The sequence below is a fragment of the Callorhinchus milii genome, unplaced genomic scaffold (assembly GCF_018977255.1).
Source record: "Callorhinchus milii isolate IMCB2004 unplaced genomic scaffold, IMCB_Cmil_1.0 Scaffold12, whole genome shotgun sequence".
Taxonomy (NCBI): domain Eukaryota; kingdom Metazoa; phylum Chordata; class Chondrichthyes; order Chimaeriformes; family Callorhinchidae; genus Callorhinchus; species Callorhinchus milii.
The window spans coordinates 246,308-262,996 of record NW_024704753.1 but is presented as its reverse complement, the minus strand read 5'-3'; the positions used below and the strand labels follow the sequence as shown (position 1 = coordinate 262,996).

Below are 16,689 nucleotides of genomic sequence, written 5' to 3'. Positions count from 1 at the left end.
AACTACAATAAACACAGTGTCTCGGGAGTCTTCTCAGCTGTGTGTATGTGTTCCATTGTGAGCAATGAGTTCAGTGCTGGACTGTGTGTTTGTGACTGCCTGTGACTGAGGGATGTCAGTCAGTGTGCAACTCTGTGTACAGGTCTCATATCCTTGTGGGGGGGTTCAGCACTGATCAGCTGATGGAGCACAGAGGCCAGGACCTGCAAACTCTCAACACCTTCATCACCTGGCCGGTGGCGAGCGAGAACGGGGTCAGTTCACTGTGTAGCTGTGTGTCTGTTGTCTGTGTGGGGCTGACTGTCAGAGAGTGTTTTACATTCCCTGACCTTACGTTCAGGACTCGATCAATTTTAACTCAGAAACAATTTCCAGAAATGAAGAGGTGATAAAATATGGACTCTTAAGTTTCTCTATATAATATTATTCTCTATATAATGTTTACACAGGTTTGGGTGTGGCTAAGGCTGTGGTGGGTGCGGTAATTGGCTTGGGATCAGGCTATTTAGCTCATGGAACAGGGAATGTTTTATTTTGCGCTTTGAATTTCACATTTGCTCCTTTTAATGTGAAGCTGGTACAAGTTGCTCTTGATGTTGTTTTCGCAGACACTGAGTGTTGCTGGGGCGCGAGTGCTGATGGCTGACATCCCAGCAGTCAACGGCTTCATCCACATCATCGATCAGGTACAGCCCCACCTCACACACCTACTCGAGATCATTACTGACCTAACAACTGAAGTCGCTGGGAACACTCAGCACATTTCTCTGACAAAAGGTCATCGACATGAAACGTTAACCCATGTTCCTCTCTCCATAGACACTGCCTGAACTGCTGCATGTTCCCTTCTGTTATTTCTGTTCTACAGAAGTAGTTTTTAGTTCATATTTCCAGTATCTGCAGTATTTTTGCCTTTTGATCATTACTGACCATGTGTGTAATAGTCACAGGATGTTTCCTGGTATCTGGCAACTCAGGGTTCTATTTGATAGCCATTCGGTAAAACCTTCCTACAGCTCTGCTCCAAGTGCTGAGGTCTCTAGGTTTAATAATATTATTATTGAAGGTTTGATTTTATCAGCTCATTTGTAGGATGTTTTGCTTGATGATCTTTATTCTGTGTTTTGTACAAGAACAGCAAGACCTGTTTCCCACTGAAAGCTGTAAACGTGTTACTAAAGACATGACATAACGACAGCTATCTCTCTCTCTGCAGGTGCTGGTGCCTCCCTGGGAGGACGTTGCTGGCCATTGCCCGGGGCTGCTCGAGGCCCTGGGTAACCTCTCCCAGTACTCGCTCTTCACACAGGCCCTGCAGGTGAGCCTGGGGGGGGGGCGAGTGGGCGATGGGGGGGTGCTGTGTATAGTTGGGCGTGAGTGGCTGTGTGTATAGCGTGGTCACAGTCCTGTCATCCCACAGTTACTGAGTCGCAGTGTGTTTGCTGATGGAATAACGGGGCGATTGTCTCTGGGATTGAGTCTGGGGCAGGACTCATTATTAAATAGCAGCTCCAAAGTTGTGAAATGTATATTAAAGAAACTGATCTGCAGCTCGTGTCCTCTCCCACACCAGCCTCCGTGACTCTATCTCCCCCATCCTCGCCCGACTCCACTGGCTTTCCATCACACAGAGGATACAGTTCAAGATCCTGGTCCTCACCTTCAAAGCCCTCCATTGTCTTGGAACCCCTACCTCTCCGACCTCTTAACCCCCTACCATCCTGTTCGCTGCCTTCCCTCAGCGGGCTCCGGCCTGCTTCACGTCCCCAGCCTTGCTCGCCCCACCATTGTTGATTGAAGCCACATGGTGGGGTGGAATAGTGGCAGAGACAAGCGGGTAATTGTCACGTTGCAGTGTGTGTGCATTTACATTTGGTTCAATGGGTGGGGGTGCAGGTGTATCTGTACATGTATGTGTTTGCTCTGTGTGCCGGTGTATGTGTTTGCATGAGTGTGTCCCTGTATGCGTGTGTCCATGTGTATGAATCCATGTGTACTCAATACAATACCAGAAAAGGCTTCTAATAACTTGCTCCTGTGTTTGTTCCTTTGTGTCTGTCCCCATCCCCTCAGCTATACGGTCTGGTGGAGGTGCTGGAGGCCGCTGTGGGCTACACTGTGCTGCTGCCGAGTGACGCTGCCCTCACTCAGTACTCCCAGGCCCAGCGACTGCCGCAGCTGGTGAGTTTGCCATTGGGGACCGTCACTTACTATTCAGACTCTACAAACACCTTTAGTCACTTTACTGTCTACAGTCTCTATAGCTCCTGTTCAACATTGTTAGTGAGTTCCTTTACAGTTCTTGACACTTTGCTGTTGGAGTGTGTCTTCATTAGCAGTTCATGGTCCCTTTGTTACGTTCCTTTCCTGCCTACCACTCCTCTTTCCCTACTGACCTGTGTGCTCTGTCTCATGCTCTGTCGGGTGTGAAGTCACAAGCCTTGACACCTGTTACAGAGGAGCAACACCACACAGCACTGGGGGAGGGCCGGGCTGAGGGATTAATGTGGAACTCAGTACTAGCTGTCAGTGTTGTGTTGCAGGAGGAGGATTCTGTCAAATATCACCTGATTCTAGGGGAGAAGCTGCTGTTCAGCAACATCAAGGCTGTAATTCGCAAGGAAACGATGCTGGGTGTTTCCTACCGCATCACGTTCTCCGCTGACAACGATCAGGTTTGAGCAGCTTTATATCAGCAGACAGAGAGCTCTCCTGTTTGTGTCAATAAATCTTATCATTTATCATCTTTAACTATGGCAATAATCTCCCCACTTGCTCTCCCAGGTCTTTGCTAATGATATTCCGCTGGAGAAACTTCAGGTGGAAACAAGAAATGGGATTCTCCTGGGAGTGTCTCGTGTTCTCCCAGTACTCCGTAATCATTGCAACATCCGGGAGATCGACACTGTGCAGGTACTTGTTCTGTGTGTGTGTGTGTGTTTACTCAGTGTGGAGAAGGCAACGAGCATAGTTTGCATTAAAGCATGATACAAAAGGGAACCGAGAGAGAGGGGCTAAGTGCTAATGCTTGTGACGTGCCCGAGAATCACATCACAGCTAACTTTCTGTTAAAGGGACAATGTGGGAGCTGTGACCAACCCCCAGTCTGTCCTCAAGGAACCACTCCTGTGGTGAGTACAGCTTTAAACCTGACTCATTAGTCAGTGTAATAATAATAATAATCCTTGCATTCGATATAGTGATTTTCACGTCTTCTAGACATCTGAAAGCGCTTCACAGAATAGACTATAAAGTGAATTGACTGTATTGCTTATTAACACTATATTGAGTTCCGCATTGTTCCAATGCATTTTTCAATATTCAATCAAAGCTTCAATCAAATTATCTTGGAAAGTTCATACTGAGTAAATATGCTGTGACGCTCTGTGTGTTTGTGCCCAGGAGCTTCCTGGCCAGGACAGGACACCTGACTGCAGTTACAAGGAATATCAGTACCAGCAACGGGTCACCCTGTCTGGCTGCAAACCCAACTGCACCCGCGTAACAGTAGTAAGTGGCTTTCAGTTCTGCACATACCACACATGTGCACATGTGCACGCATGGTCTCCACTTATTGTAACCCAGTGCCTGGGCAGCCCCGACTCACAGCCTCTCCTTCCCCCACAGCTCCTGGGCTGCTGTTCTGGCTACTTTGGGCCTGGGTGTGAGATGTGTCCTGGGGGCCCCGGGGTCTGGTGCTCGGGCTCTGGGATCTGTCAGGACGGGCTGAACGGCACTGGCGAGTGTCTGTGTCAGGAAGGCTTCCAGGGCACAGCCTGCGAATCATGTGAGGCCGGGCGATACGGACCCACGTGCAAGTTGGGTAGGACAAGCATCTCAGTCACACACCAACACACACTCCATCTCAGTCACACACCAACACACACTCCACCTCAGTCACACACCAACACACACTCCACCTCAGTCACACACCAACACACACTCCATCTCAGTCACACACCAACACACACTCCATCTCAGTCACACACCAACACACACTCCATCTCAGTCACAACCAACACACACTCCATCTCAGTCACACACCAACACACACTCCATCTCAGTCACACACCAACACACACTCCACCTCAGTCACACACCAACACACACTCCACCTCAGTCACACACCAACACACACTCCACCTCAGTCACACACCAACACACACTCCATCTCAGTCACACACCAACACACACTCCATCTCAGTCACACACCAACACACACTCCATCTCAGTCACACACCAACACACACTCCACCTCAGTCACACACCAACACGCACTCTATCTTGGTCACACACTAACACACATTAACACATACTCCATGTCAAACACCAACACACACTACAGCAGCCAGAGGGCACCAGGCGTGAGGACACGTGTACCAGGCTTTCTGCTGGGTGTACAGTAATGTGTGAGCGAGTGCAGTATCCTGGGAATCTGTGTTCGCTTACCTTAATTTTTTGTATCTTCCCCTGCACTCCCCCTGCCCCGCCGTCTCCTTTTGTCTCTTGCCCTGCCCTGCTCTGCCCTGCCCTGCCCTGCCCTGCCCTGCCCTGCTCTGCCCTGCCCTGCTCTGCCCTGCCCTGCTCTGCTCTGCCCTGCCCTGCTCTGCTCTGCCTGTGTAGAGTGCAGGTGTGTGAATGGCAAGTGCAGGGACGGACTGGCTGGAAATGGCAGCTGTGACTGTAACAAAGGCTGGAGTGGTGCAGACTGCGATGTGGGTAAGTTGCTGTTACATTTCACAAGTTCATTACAACCTGAACATTAGGAGACTGATGTACCCACTGGGGTAGGGGCCCTCTGCCAGACTGACATGGGTGGGGGGGGGGTTTGTCAGTGACTCCCTGACTGTTTAACCATGTCTAGTCCTGGTGTTTGTCAGTGAGTGTAAATCACAACCCAGAGCTGCCGGTAACCACAGGAACTCCGCTCCCAGGCTCCAGGAAGCAAATCTGATCGCCAGGCAGCGCTGTGTGGTGGTCATTATGGAATCTCGTTGGGAAGCTTCTCTCAGTGAGGGCAGTAAGGAGGGTTATGTTTGAGACCTGGGATGCTGTGTTTGCAGATACAATAAAGTAGGAATGTCCGATGCTCTCAGACTCCAGCTATCCTCCCCATACACCAGCAATCTGGATATTTTAGGTGATGAAGAAGAATTTCCTGGTGGCTCAGTGATGTTCAGTCAATGTCTGAGCCACACAGTGTCAGCCGACACTCTATGCTGAGTTACTGATCCCAGCAGCCAAGGCTGTGTCTGGGCTCACACTGCTGGGTTAGGAAGGGGTATCAGTCTGCTGGCCAAGGACAGGCCTCCGGGACAGTATGTGTCAGGAGATCCGGTTAGGACAGTTTCAGGGCTGACACACTCACAGTCAGGCCACTCTGGGCTTTGGAGGGTGTGAGGAGGGGAGTGGGAAGGAGCCTGAGGAGGGCGATTAGTTGATTTCAGGAGGGGAAAGGAGGGGCATAGTTAATTGGAAGAGAATAAAACTAGGGTCAACCAAGAGCACAAGCTTTATAAGCTCCACAAGTCTATCTGAGTTGTGGTATAATTTGCCAACGCTTCTTTTTCAGAGATTGTGAGTGACACCTGTAACGGGACTTGCCATCCACACGCCAAGTAAGTGCCTGTGAGAGGAGCAGCCAGGGGTACAGGGTGGGTGGGGGGAACAGTAAACCCTTCCCCATGGCTACACTGAGCTGCTAAACCTGTTTTTGTTTGAGTTACGGGAAGAATCGCATTGCGACTGTTCTGTGTACGTCGACCTGACATCAGCTTGTGCTGGGGCTGTACACAGGAAGTGTGGAACGTTCCTAAAGTGTTTGTGTAATGTCCCACAGAAAGAGCAACATCTGTGCGTTTCATCTGTTGCTGTGAGTGTGAGTCTGGCCCTCAGCCACACACACTGACACCCTGTGGGGGAAAGCAGTCACTGTGTCAGCCCGATCCACGCTCAGCCTCTTGTCTCTTCCAGCTGTGTCCCAGGGATGGCCTCCTCCACCCCCTCCTGTGTTTGCACAGCGGGCTACACCGGAAACGGGACGTCCTGCTCAGGTACCCCTCCCCCTAACTCGTATACAGTGAGTGTGTGTGGGAGGTGGGGGCGGTGAGTGTGTGAGTAGTGACTGTGTGGTGGGCAGGGGGGAGTGTAGCTGTAGTGACTGTGCGTGAGGAGCAGTGACGGTAACGCTGGCTGTATTACAGTGAGTGTGTAGGTGTAGTGACTATACTGTGGCTGTGCGGTGGACAGGGGGGAGTGTAGCTGTAGTGACTGTGCGTGAGGAGCAGTGACAGTAACGCTGGCTGTGTTACAGTGAGTGTGTAGGTGTAGTGACTGTGTGCTGGGGGCAGTGGTGAGGGTAACGCTAGTTGTGTTGTTACAGAGTGGGATCCCTGTGAGAGGAACAATGGCGGCTGCTCCATGTCCGCGACCTGCACCAAGGTGTCCGCAGGCGAGAGGACCTGCTCCTGTGTCCCTGGCTTCACCGGCGATGGTGTGGTTTGTGTGGGTGAGCAACCAATCACTGAATCTAAACCAGTAATATATTGACAATAAATATTATTGATAATTATTATTAATGGGCTGGGAATGGGCTGAGCAGAAGAGTAAGGACCAGAAGGAATGAGATAATAAGTTACACTGGACTGTATGTGACTGTAGAGGCTGTCCAGGCTGTCAGGAGATCTCTGTTGGCTGTGGCTCTCACTGTTATACACTATTTCTCATCTAGAACTGGACGGCTGTGCCTTGAAAACCTGTGGTGAACATGAGGAGTGTATAAAGACAGCAGCCGGCCGGGTAAGTAACCACCAATTCTGGTCTTATCTTACACAACCCCGGGGCACACACACTCACACTGGGCCCCACACACACACTCACACTGGGCCCCACACACACACTCACACTGGGCCCCACACACACACTCACACCAGGGCACACACACTCACACTCACACTGGGACACACACACACACACACTCACACCGGGGCACACACACACACACTCACACTGGGACACACACACTCACACCGGGGCACACACACACACACTCACACCGGGGCACACACACACACACTCACACCGGGGCACACACACACACACTCACACCGGGGCACACACACACTCACACTGGGGCACACACACACTCACACCGGGGCACACACACACACACACTCACACTGGGGCACACACACTCACACCGGGGCACACACACACATTGGGGTGCACTCACACATTCACCAGGGCACACACTCACACTGGAGCACACAAACACTCACAGCTTTAATCAGTTGCATAGTTTACACTGACTGTTGCCGTTGCTGTATTGCAGGTGGCCTGTACCTGTGTGTCTGGATATGTTGAAGACTCAATGCGGATGTGTAAGCCTGTGGATCCCTGCACTCAGGTCAGACGCAGACCTGTGCTCTGTGTAACTCACTTGCTCACTATACCTGGTCTGCGGTGTCTCTTACTGTGTGTTGGGCGGGGGATAGTCACTGGTGTGACTCTGTGGGCTGGGTTTGAGCCTGGCACGGCGAGTGGTGGGTGGGTGGGTAGTGACTGTAAGGGTCCCAGGTGCAATTGGTTTGGGAACAGTTACAGCCTTATTGATACTGAATGTGCTCATTTTCTGACACTATTATTGCTGAGCAGAAAGTACACGGAGAATCAAGTTGGGTAAAGTACAATGGCAATAACCCAGTATTAAAATGAAGGATTGATGATTTCTGTCTGTCAGTGTGTCTGACTGTCTGTACGTCTGTCTGCAGGACAATGGAGGCTGCAGCCTGTTTGCCAAGTGTGTGTTGGTGGGCCCCGGTGTGAGGCTGTGCCGCTGTGTTCCCGGTTACATTGGGGTTGGATTCTCCTGTCGGGGCAGAATCTTTGAGGTAGAGCTCGTCTCCCTGGGTATAGGAACATTGGTCATCAAACCATATAACTGCATTGTGTGTACACTGCGCTCACACTCACTCTGTGTACACCGCGCTCACACTCTCACCCTGTGTACACCGCGCTCACACTCACCCTGTGTACACCGCGCTCACACTCTCACCCTGTGTACACACGCAAACACACACTCAGCCTGGGTACATACGCAAATACACACTCAGCCTGCGTACACCTCTCTCACACACATTCTGTGCATAAGTTGTAGCAAAGGCAATTAAACCAGTGTTTTAAACGTAAATCTCTAAACTAATTAAACTTTGTTCTCAGGAGCTGGCTCGGCTGCCGGCAATGTCTGTCTTCTCCCAGCAACTTCAGGTAATACCTTTCTGACTTGCTCACATTCCCCAGTCTGACACTCAGCCTCACGCTAACCTCTCCCTCTCCTGTTAAACCCACAACAGAGAAATCTGTTCAGGGAGCTGAGCCTCGAGGGACCGTTCACCCTGTTTTTGCCGGATACGGAGCTGACAGCTCAGGACAACACGGTAACATCAAACTCTTGAAACTCCCCCAACTGCCAGGCCAGTCTCTGCTGCCTCCCCCGCGCCCGTCTGCTCACACAACCCTGTCCGACCCCCTCTCCCTCCCCGTGTGTACTGGGGAAGCCCTGCGTCATGGTGTGTACACAGAGAATCATACCCAGTCACAGTGTGTACACAGAGAGCTGGCCACCAGGCAGTGTGTACACAGAGAGCTGGCCACCAGGCAGTGTGTACAGAGAGCTGGCCACCAGGCAGTGTGTACACAGAGAGCTGGCCGCCGGGCAGTGTGTACACAGAGAGCTGGGCACCGGGCAGTGTGTACACAGAGAGCTGGGCACCGGGCAGTGTGTACACAGAGAGCTGGGCACCGGGCAGTGTGTACACAGAGAGCTGGGCACCAGGCAGGAACCTTGTTTCTGCTTCTCGTTGCACAACTAATGAGAGCGCATTTCCTGCAGGTGGAGGAGTGGGAGCGCAGGGGTCTGGTGAAGGACTTGCTGTGGTATCACCTGGTGGGCTGTCGGCAGCTGCTTCACAGCAAGCTGATAGAACAGAGCTCGCTCATTGCCCTCTCTGGGCACCGCATTCACATTACTGTCCGACAGGTAAGTGTGGCACCTCCTGGCCAGCAGTGAAACGACCACTGGACCAACTAGTGAACATCCGGGGGTGGGGGGGAGGCACATGGGGGTGTCTTTGGGTTGAGGTAGCTCCAAGGTGACGTGTCATACACTGGAATATCAGAATCGAGGTGACCCTTTGTGGCAGTCTCGGTTCCTGAGCCAAGCAGGTCCTCAATCCTCCACGGCACTGCTGTCACGTCAGAAGGTCTTGGAATTCTTCCCAAGCCTCGGCTCTTGTCAATCTGCTCCTGATACTCACTGAGACTAGGTGTCCAGGGTGCACTAATCCCGAGAGATAGAGAGTGTGCTTCCAAACGGAAATGTTTATGCACAGGCGGCTGGTCTAATAAGAGGAAGGCAAAGAATTCACAGGGAATTAGCCCTTCCCTTCTTTACTGCAGTTTACAGTTTTAATACAAAATGTGACCCTTTTACACACAGAATTCTGTTTACCTGAACGGCGATTCTCAGATTGTGAGGAGAGACTACGTGACGGCCAATGGCATCATTCACTACATCAGCAAAGTCTTGGTTCCTCACAACCTGACCCTGAGCGAGGCTGGAGACTCGGTGCCTGCTCCCCTGGTACGTTAAACTCCCTGCAGAAATGTCATTTGTTGTTGTTGTTGTTGGGAAATCACAGATTCTCATTTCTTGCTCTTGCAGAAAAACCTGACAACGGTGGCGGAGGAGAATGGATACAAACGATTTAGTGATTTGGTCAAGGTCAGAGATTGTATGAGTGATGGGGTGTTAGTGGGAGAGCTGACAATGAGGGGGTGGGCTGGGGTTTTGGGGGAGGCTGTTAGTGAGGGGTGGAGGCTTTCAGTGAGGCGGAGGGGTATTGGGGGGAGGCTGTCAGTGAGGTGGGGGTATTGGGGGTATTGGGAGGCTATCAGTGAGGAGGGGAGGCTGTCAGTGAGGGGTGGGGGGAGAGCTGTCAATGAGGCTGGGGGGGTTGTGTTCTGGGTATCTGATTGTTACTTAGACTAAAAGTTATATTTTCATGTGAAAAATACAATTAAAGAGAATTATTCTCAGTGGTGTATATTTTCCCCAAACAGGAAGTGGGGCTGATGCCAGTGATCGCTGACCCATTGCATCGGCCATTCACCATGTTCTGGCCGACAGACGAGGCTCTGGCTGCCCTCCTGCCAGCCCAGCAGCACTGGCTGTACAGCAACCAGAACCTGCACCATCTCCTGCAAGTCCTCAACTTCCACATCATCAGTGACTGGAGGGTACGGAGGGTAGGGGTAGGGCAGGGGGCTTTCTGGGGCTCTGGTGGAGTTGTGCTGCTGGGGCTCTGGTGGAGCTGTGTTGACAAAGCCTCTCTTGTTTACTATTACAGATTGACGCTGTGGATTTCCCACTGAAAATTGAGCCAAGAACGATGCAGGGATCCACGCTTTCGATTACCTGCAGCCGGTTTGAGATTGTAAGTGGGTGTGGGGCCAGGACAGGACCGAGGTGCTGCACATTCTCACCAGGTTCTTGTAGAAACTCCAGCTTCTGTAAACCCAGGGGCCACTGGCCTTTTGGACATAATTTCAAACCTGTGAAAGTGTCATCAAGTTCAGGCCTATGGGCAGTCACATCAATGTTCACAGTATATTCTGTGAAGCGCTTTGAGACATCTCGAAGACGTGATAAGGCGCTGTATCAAATGCCAGAATTATTATTATTGTAGTATTACTAAGTCCAGTTTAGGTCTTTCTGTCACATCATTGATCTCTCAACCTAAGAAATATTCTGTAACAATGAACAATGAATGTATTGAGGTGTTGTTAAAGCTCTGTGTGTATGATATATTGTGTTGAGGTGTGTGTGTATGATGTGTTGGGGTGTGTGTGTATATGTTGAGGTGTGTGTATATGCGGTGTTGAGGTGTGTATATGCGGTGTTGAGGTGTGTATATGCGGTGTTGAGGTGTGTATATGCGGTGTTGAGGTGTGTATATGCGGTGTTGAGGTGTGTATATGCGGTGTTGAGGTGTGTATATGCGGTGTTGAGGTGTGTATATGCGGTGTTGAGGTGTGTATATGCGGTGTTGAGGTGTGTATATGCGGTGTTGAGGTGTGTATATGCGGTGTTGAGGTGTGTATATGCGGTGTTGAGGTGTGTATATGCGGTGTTGTAGGGAGCGCTGATGTTGAACGATGGAGCGGCACAGATTGTGCAGCGACACCTGGTGTTTGATGGTGGAATTGCGTACGGCATCAACGGTCTCCTGGAGCCTCCACACCTGGGAGCTCGATGTGACACGTTCACAAGGCAGCCGGTGTCCGTAAGTAATCACAGTCTCAGCCGGTGTCCGTAAGTAATCACAGTCACAGCCGGTGTCCGTAAGTAATCACAGTCTCAGCCGGTGTCCGTAAGTAATCACAGTCACAGCCGGTGTCCGTCAGTAATCACAGTCACAGCCGGTGTCCGTAAGTAATCACAGTCACAGCCGGTGTCCGTAAGTAATCACAGTCACAGCCGGTGTCCGTAAGTAATCACAGTCACAGCCGGTGTCCGTAAGTAATCACAGTCACAGCCGGTGTCCGTAAGTAATCACAGTCACAGCCGGTGTCCGTAAGTAATCACAGTCTCAGCCGGTGTCCGTAAGTAATCACAGTCACAGCCGGTGTCCGTAAGTAATCACAGTCACAGCCGGTGTCCGTAAGTAATCACAGTCACAGCCGGTGTCCGTAAGTAATCACAGTCACAGCCGGTGTCCGTAAGTAATCACAGTCACAGCCGGTGTCCGTAAGTAATCACAGTCACAGCCGGTGTCCGTAAGTAATCACAGTCACAGCCGGTGTCCGTCAGTAATCACAGTCACAGCCGGTGTCCGTAAGTAATCACAGTCACAGCCGGTGTCCGTAAGTAATCACAGTCACAGCCGGTGTCCGTAAGTAATCACAGTCACAGCCGGTGTCCGTGAGTAATCACAGTCTCAGCCGGTGTCCGTAAGTAGTCACAGCCGGTGTCCGTGAGTAATCACAGTCACAGCCGGTGTCCGTAAGTAATCACAGTCACAGCCGGTGTCCGTAAGTAATCACAGTCACAGCCGGTGTCCGTAAGTAATCACAGTCACAGCCGGTGTCCGTAAGTAATCACAGTCACAGCCGGTGTCCGTAAGTAATCTCAGTCTCAGCCGGTGTCCGTGAGTAATCACAGTCTCAGCTGGTGTCCGTAAGTAGTCACAGCCGGCGTCCGTCAGTAATCACAGTCACAGCCGGCGTCCGTCAGGAATCACAGTCACAGCCGGCGTCCGTGAGTAATCACAGTCACAGCCGGCGTCCGTGAGTAATCACAGTCACAGCCGGTGTCCGTGAGTAATCACAGTCACAGCCGGTGTCCGTGAGTAATCACAGTCGCAGCCGGTGTCCGTGAGTAATCACAGTCGCAGCCGGTGTCCGTGAGTAATCACAGTCGCAGCCGGTGTCCGTGAGTAATCACAGTCGCAGCCGGTGTCCGTGAGTAATCACAGTCGCAGCCGGTGTCCGTGAGTAATCGCAGCCGCAGCCGGTGTCCGTGAGTAATCGCAGCCGCAGCCGGTGTCCGTGAGTAATCGCAGTCGCAGCCGGTGTCAGTGAGTAATCGCAGTCGCAGCCGGTGTCCGTGAGTAATCGCAGTCGCAGCCGGTGTCCGTGAGTAATCGCAGCCGCAGCCGGTGTCCGTGAGTAATCGCAGCGCAGCCGGTGTCCGTGATTAATCGCAGTCGCAGCCGGTGTCTGTGAGTAATCGCAGTCGCAGCCGGTGTCCGTGAGTAATCGCAGTCGCAGCCGGTGTCTGTGAGTAATCGCAGTCGCAGCCGGTGTCTGTGAGTAATCGCAGTCGCAGCCGGTGTCTGTGAGTAATCGCAGTCGCAGCCTTGGTGCTCCTCGGAGTGTGGGCAGCTCACAGCCTTGGCACATCACAGAGGCGTGACATTGAGTGCCCTGTGTGAGGGGCCCTGTGTGATATATATAAACTATATAAACACAAGTTGTTGATGTTGACGTTGCTTTATAATGAAGGAATTGCCTGGATTGTAATGGAGGGTGACTTTTGTCTCCCAAGCAAAATACTGTTGATTGATCCTGAGCTTCGCCAGCTCCTGCTCACTCTGTGTCCGTCCTTGTCTCCCACAGGGAATCTGTGGAAACTGCTCCGCGGTCCCTCGGTGTCTTCCCGGAACAAAGCTAAAGGTAAGTAATGTTTGTGTGACTGAGAGCTGCAATGTGTGTGTGTGTGTGTGTGACTGAGAGCTGCAATGTGTGTGTGTGTGTGTGTGTGACTGAGAGCTGCAATGTGTGTGTGTTTGACTGAGAGCTGTAGTGTGTTTTTAGTGCGTAATTGCTGTGTAAACTTGGGAGATTTCACACCTTGTGAATATCCTTGTGTATCTGTAGGGGGGGATGTTAAATTACCACAGAAATTGCTGGTATGTGCCCAGATCTCACCGCTCAGCCTTCGGCTCTGTCTCACATTCAAGTAGAACCGTGCCCGGCTGCAGTGCGGACTGCCTCACCCCTGTGTGGCTGCCTCAATGCTGCAAACATCACTACGGCCATGACTGCCAAGGTACAGTACAGTACACGGCTGATTATGATCAGTTATCCTCGCGCCCACTTATCTGCATCCACAATGAGGTGGCAGCCTGGCTCAGTGGGTAGCGTACAGTCTAAGCTGACGCTCCAATGCAGAACTGGGGGAGCACTGCATTGTTAGAGATGCCATCCTTCAGGTGAGATGTTATAAACTGAGATCGGGAATTGTTAAACATCCTGTGGTGCTGTTTGAAAAGAGAATCGAGTTTCTCCTGGTGTCCTGGCCAACAATCCCCCAAATAAAATTAGTTTCTCACTCCATTGCTGTTTGTGGGACACTGTTGTATGCAATTGGTTGCCGCATTTCGCCCATAAAATACACAGTCAGAAATCAATTTATAGTAAAGCGCTTTGAGATGTCTTAATGACATGATAAGGCGCTCTTGTCAAATGCAATTATCATTATCTCTGTTTGTGTGTCTGTGTGTCTTGTCTGTCTGTCTGTGTGTGTGACTCTCTGTCTCTCTCTGTACCTCTCTGTCTCTCTCTGTCTGTGTATCTCTCTCTCTCTCTGTCTGTATCTCGGTCTCTGCGTGCCCAGGGTCCAGTGGATGATTCAGCCTCTATCCCTGGACACTGATGGGCTGTCTGTGTTACAGCATGTCCTGGAGGAGCACGTTCCCCGTGCAGTAACCGCGGGCACTGTAGCGATGGCTGGAATGGACGAGGCACATGCTGGTGTAACGAGGGCTTCACTGGCACCGCCTGCGAGCTGTGTGGCCCCAGCCGGTTCGGAGCAAACTGTACAAGTAGGTACCGTGAGGAGCGAGAGCAGCTCAGCAACGTGATCTGATCCCTCATGTAAACTGTGCTCACTTTCCTGGTTGTGATTACAGGCTGCACCTGCACGAAGAACGGGAGATGTGATGAAGGTAAAACGGGTAAAGGAACCTGTTTCTGCAGCGAAGGCTGGACTGGAGATCATTGCCAAAGCCAGTTAGGTAACGCACCCTGCACCACATCTCCCTCCCCCACCCCCCCCCCCCCCCTCCCATCACCACACACACACAAACCCACCCCCCACTCACACACGCCCGCACCACACACACACTCCCCACACGTTCTTTCATGTGTCTTCCAGAGGATATGGTTAGTTTCCAGTCATTAATAATCTTTTGTTATGAGGGTGGTTGAATTACACCTAACATTCTTTGCTTTGCTGGATAGAGAAGGGGAGGAGAGGTCTGACAGAGGTTTGAAAGGTTAAAGAGGGAAAGAATATAATTTAATAAATGTTCAAAAGGTAAGAATATAAAAGGGGGAGCGAGCCCCAGCACAGACACGATGGGGGGGAGAGAGAGAGCAGGGAATGGGGTTAGAGTAGAGAGCTCCAGTGGGGGAGCGAGCACCAGCACAGACACGATGGGGGGGGAGAGAGAGAGAGCAGGGAATGGGGATAGAGTAGAGAGCTCCAGTGGGGGAGCGAGCCCCAGCACAGACACGATGGGGAGAGAGAGAGAGAGCAGGGAATGGGGATAGAGTAGAGAGCTCCAGTGGGGGAGCGAGCCCGAGCGCACGTTTAACAGATGAAGTGGCCTCCCGCTATTCTGCTGTCTCTATGTGTTGAGTCAGAGTCCTGAGAGGATCTTTTTTCTCTTGCAGAGGCGCTGCCTGTGTGTTCCCCGAAATGTCATCATAATGCAGTGTGCCAAGCCAACAACGTGTGCGAGTGTGAGCTGTACTATGAGGGTGATGGACGAATGTGTGTAGGTGAGCATTCCGTAACATGTCAATCAGTCCCGAGCCTCTGCACAAGCATCCATCGCACTCGCTGTCTTGTGTTTGCTGTAGTGGAGCACAGTGATCCTAGTTAATGGTGACTGTTTTACACACTAAAATAAAAGTTTGGCTGTGATAAGTTCCACTTGATAAGCCCCTCATGTGTCCTCACGTTTCCCATCTGCTGAGACTAACGCTCTCTGTTTGTGCTGCTCTGTTGCCAGTGGCTGATCTCTGCCGGGACAACAATGGAGGCTGTAGCGGTAACGCAAACTGCACGCAGCTCGGGGTGACCATCAGCTGCTCGTGTGGCCTGGGCTACATGGGGGACGGGCACGTGTGCACAGCTGTGAGCAAGTGTGAGGTCGAGAGGAACGGAGGCTGCAGTGAGCATGCCGTCTGCATCAACCTCGGAGCTGTAAGTGCGAGTGAGACTCCCCCCAGCGTGGGGTTGGGGGTGGGGGGGGAGAGGGTGTTGCGGGAGTGGGAGGGCGGGTTTAGGACAGACATTATAAATCTATCTGTACGCAGAGGGTGATTAACCACACAGTGAGTTACCAGGAGGTGTGGTAGACACTGAGACACTGGGTAAGTCAGTGTCTGGAGACCTTTTCTGTGGGTCAGTTGTTGATTGTTTTTCTTGCTGTGTGTTGCAGTTTACCCGGAAATGTGAGTGTAAATCTGGGTTCAGGGGGAACGGGATCCAATGCTTAAAGAATATCAGCCCCCCCGTGAACCGCTGCCTGGACAGGAACGGCCTCTGTCATCCGGATGCCATCTGCATCGACCTCCACTTCCAAGGTGAAAGCTTAGTGCAGGGTTCCCAATAGCCCCGCATTGAGGGGGGGGATAGAGGAAAGGGAGGGACCTGGGGATGGAGGGAGGGATGTGTGGAGGGACTAATCAGTTATTTGGTGGCTCAGGCCTGAGCTGTCAGGTGTGTAACTCACAGCCCAGCTGTGGTGTAAGTCTCTGTGGCGGTCAGAGTTTTCTTTGCTGATGTTCCTCACTGTTACAGATACCACAATGGGGGTGTTTCACTGGCAGTCTCCCCGGGGGAAGTACAGCTTCACGTACACTGAGGCTATGGACGCCTGTGTAGCTGAGGGAGCCACCCTGGCCACCTTCAGTCAGCTTGCTGCAGCTCAGCAGGTAAACGCCACGGAGAGGAGGGCTATAGCAAAGTACAGCAATTCTGCCCATGTGCTGTAAGGGCAGGTGTGTATGTAACTGTGTGCAAATGTAAGTGTGTGTGTGTAAATGTAACTGTATCTGCACGACAGTGTGTAAAAGTGTGTAAATGTAACCGTGTGTGTGTGCGACAGTGTAAATGTG

The 16,689-nt window shown here is 51.6% G+C and overlaps 1 protein-coding gene across 2 annotated transcripts in view; it reads left to right on the top strand.

The window, feature by feature from the left end:
• The window catches only part of stab1 (stabilin 1), a 35,465-nt gene that overhangs the window by 12,001 nt on the left and 6,775 nt on the right, over positions 1-16,689 (top strand). For both annotated transcript variants that reach the window (XM_042339774.1, XM_042339773.1), the window contains exons 22-53: positions 143-254; positions 609-686; positions 1,217-1,318; positions 2,074-2,181; positions 2,544-2,675; positions 2,785-2,913; positions 3,075-3,131; positions 3,403-3,510; positions 3,628-3,823; positions 4,624-4,719; positions 5,573-5,618; positions 5,974-6,053; positions 6,383-6,508; positions 6,731-6,798; positions 7,331-7,405; positions 7,770-7,889; positions 8,218-8,265; positions 8,352-8,435; positions 8,891-9,037; positions 9,497-9,640; positions 9,722-9,781; positions 10,120-10,296; positions 10,407-10,493; positions 11,196-11,342; positions 13,177-13,233; positions 13,438-13,609; positions 14,235-14,384; positions 14,472-14,576; positions 15,238-15,345; positions 15,579-15,772; positions 16,011-16,155; positions 16,373-16,506. In XM_042339774.1, coding sequence (XP_042195708.1) covers positions 143-254; positions 609-686; positions 1,217-1,318; positions 2,074-2,181; positions 2,544-2,675; positions 2,785-2,913; positions 3,075-3,131; positions 3,403-3,510; positions 3,628-3,823; positions 4,624-4,719; positions 5,573-5,618; positions 5,974-6,053; positions 6,383-6,508; positions 6,731-6,798; positions 7,331-7,405; positions 7,770-7,889; positions 8,218-8,265; positions 8,352-8,435; positions 8,891-9,037; positions 9,497-9,640; positions 9,722-9,781; positions 10,120-10,296; positions 10,407-10,493; positions 11,196-11,342; positions 13,177-13,233; positions 13,438-13,609; positions 14,235-14,384; positions 14,472-14,576; positions 15,238-15,345; positions 15,579-15,772; positions 16,011-16,155; positions 16,373-16,506 — 3,592 coding nt within the window. The remainder of the gene's footprint in view (positions 1-142; positions 255-608; positions 687-1,216; positions 1,319-2,073; positions 2,182-2,543; positions 2,676-2,784; positions 2,914-3,074; positions 3,132-3,402; positions 3,511-3,627; positions 3,824-4,623; positions 4,720-5,572; positions 5,619-5,973; positions 6,054-6,382; positions 6,509-6,730; positions 6,799-7,330; positions 7,406-7,769; positions 7,890-8,217; positions 8,266-8,351; positions 8,436-8,890; positions 9,038-9,496; positions 9,641-9,721; positions 9,782-10,119; positions 10,297-10,406; positions 10,494-11,195; positions 11,343-13,176; positions 13,234-13,437; positions 13,610-14,234; positions 14,385-14,471; positions 14,577-15,237; positions 15,346-15,578; positions 15,773-16,010; positions 16,156-16,372; positions 16,507-16,689) is intronic.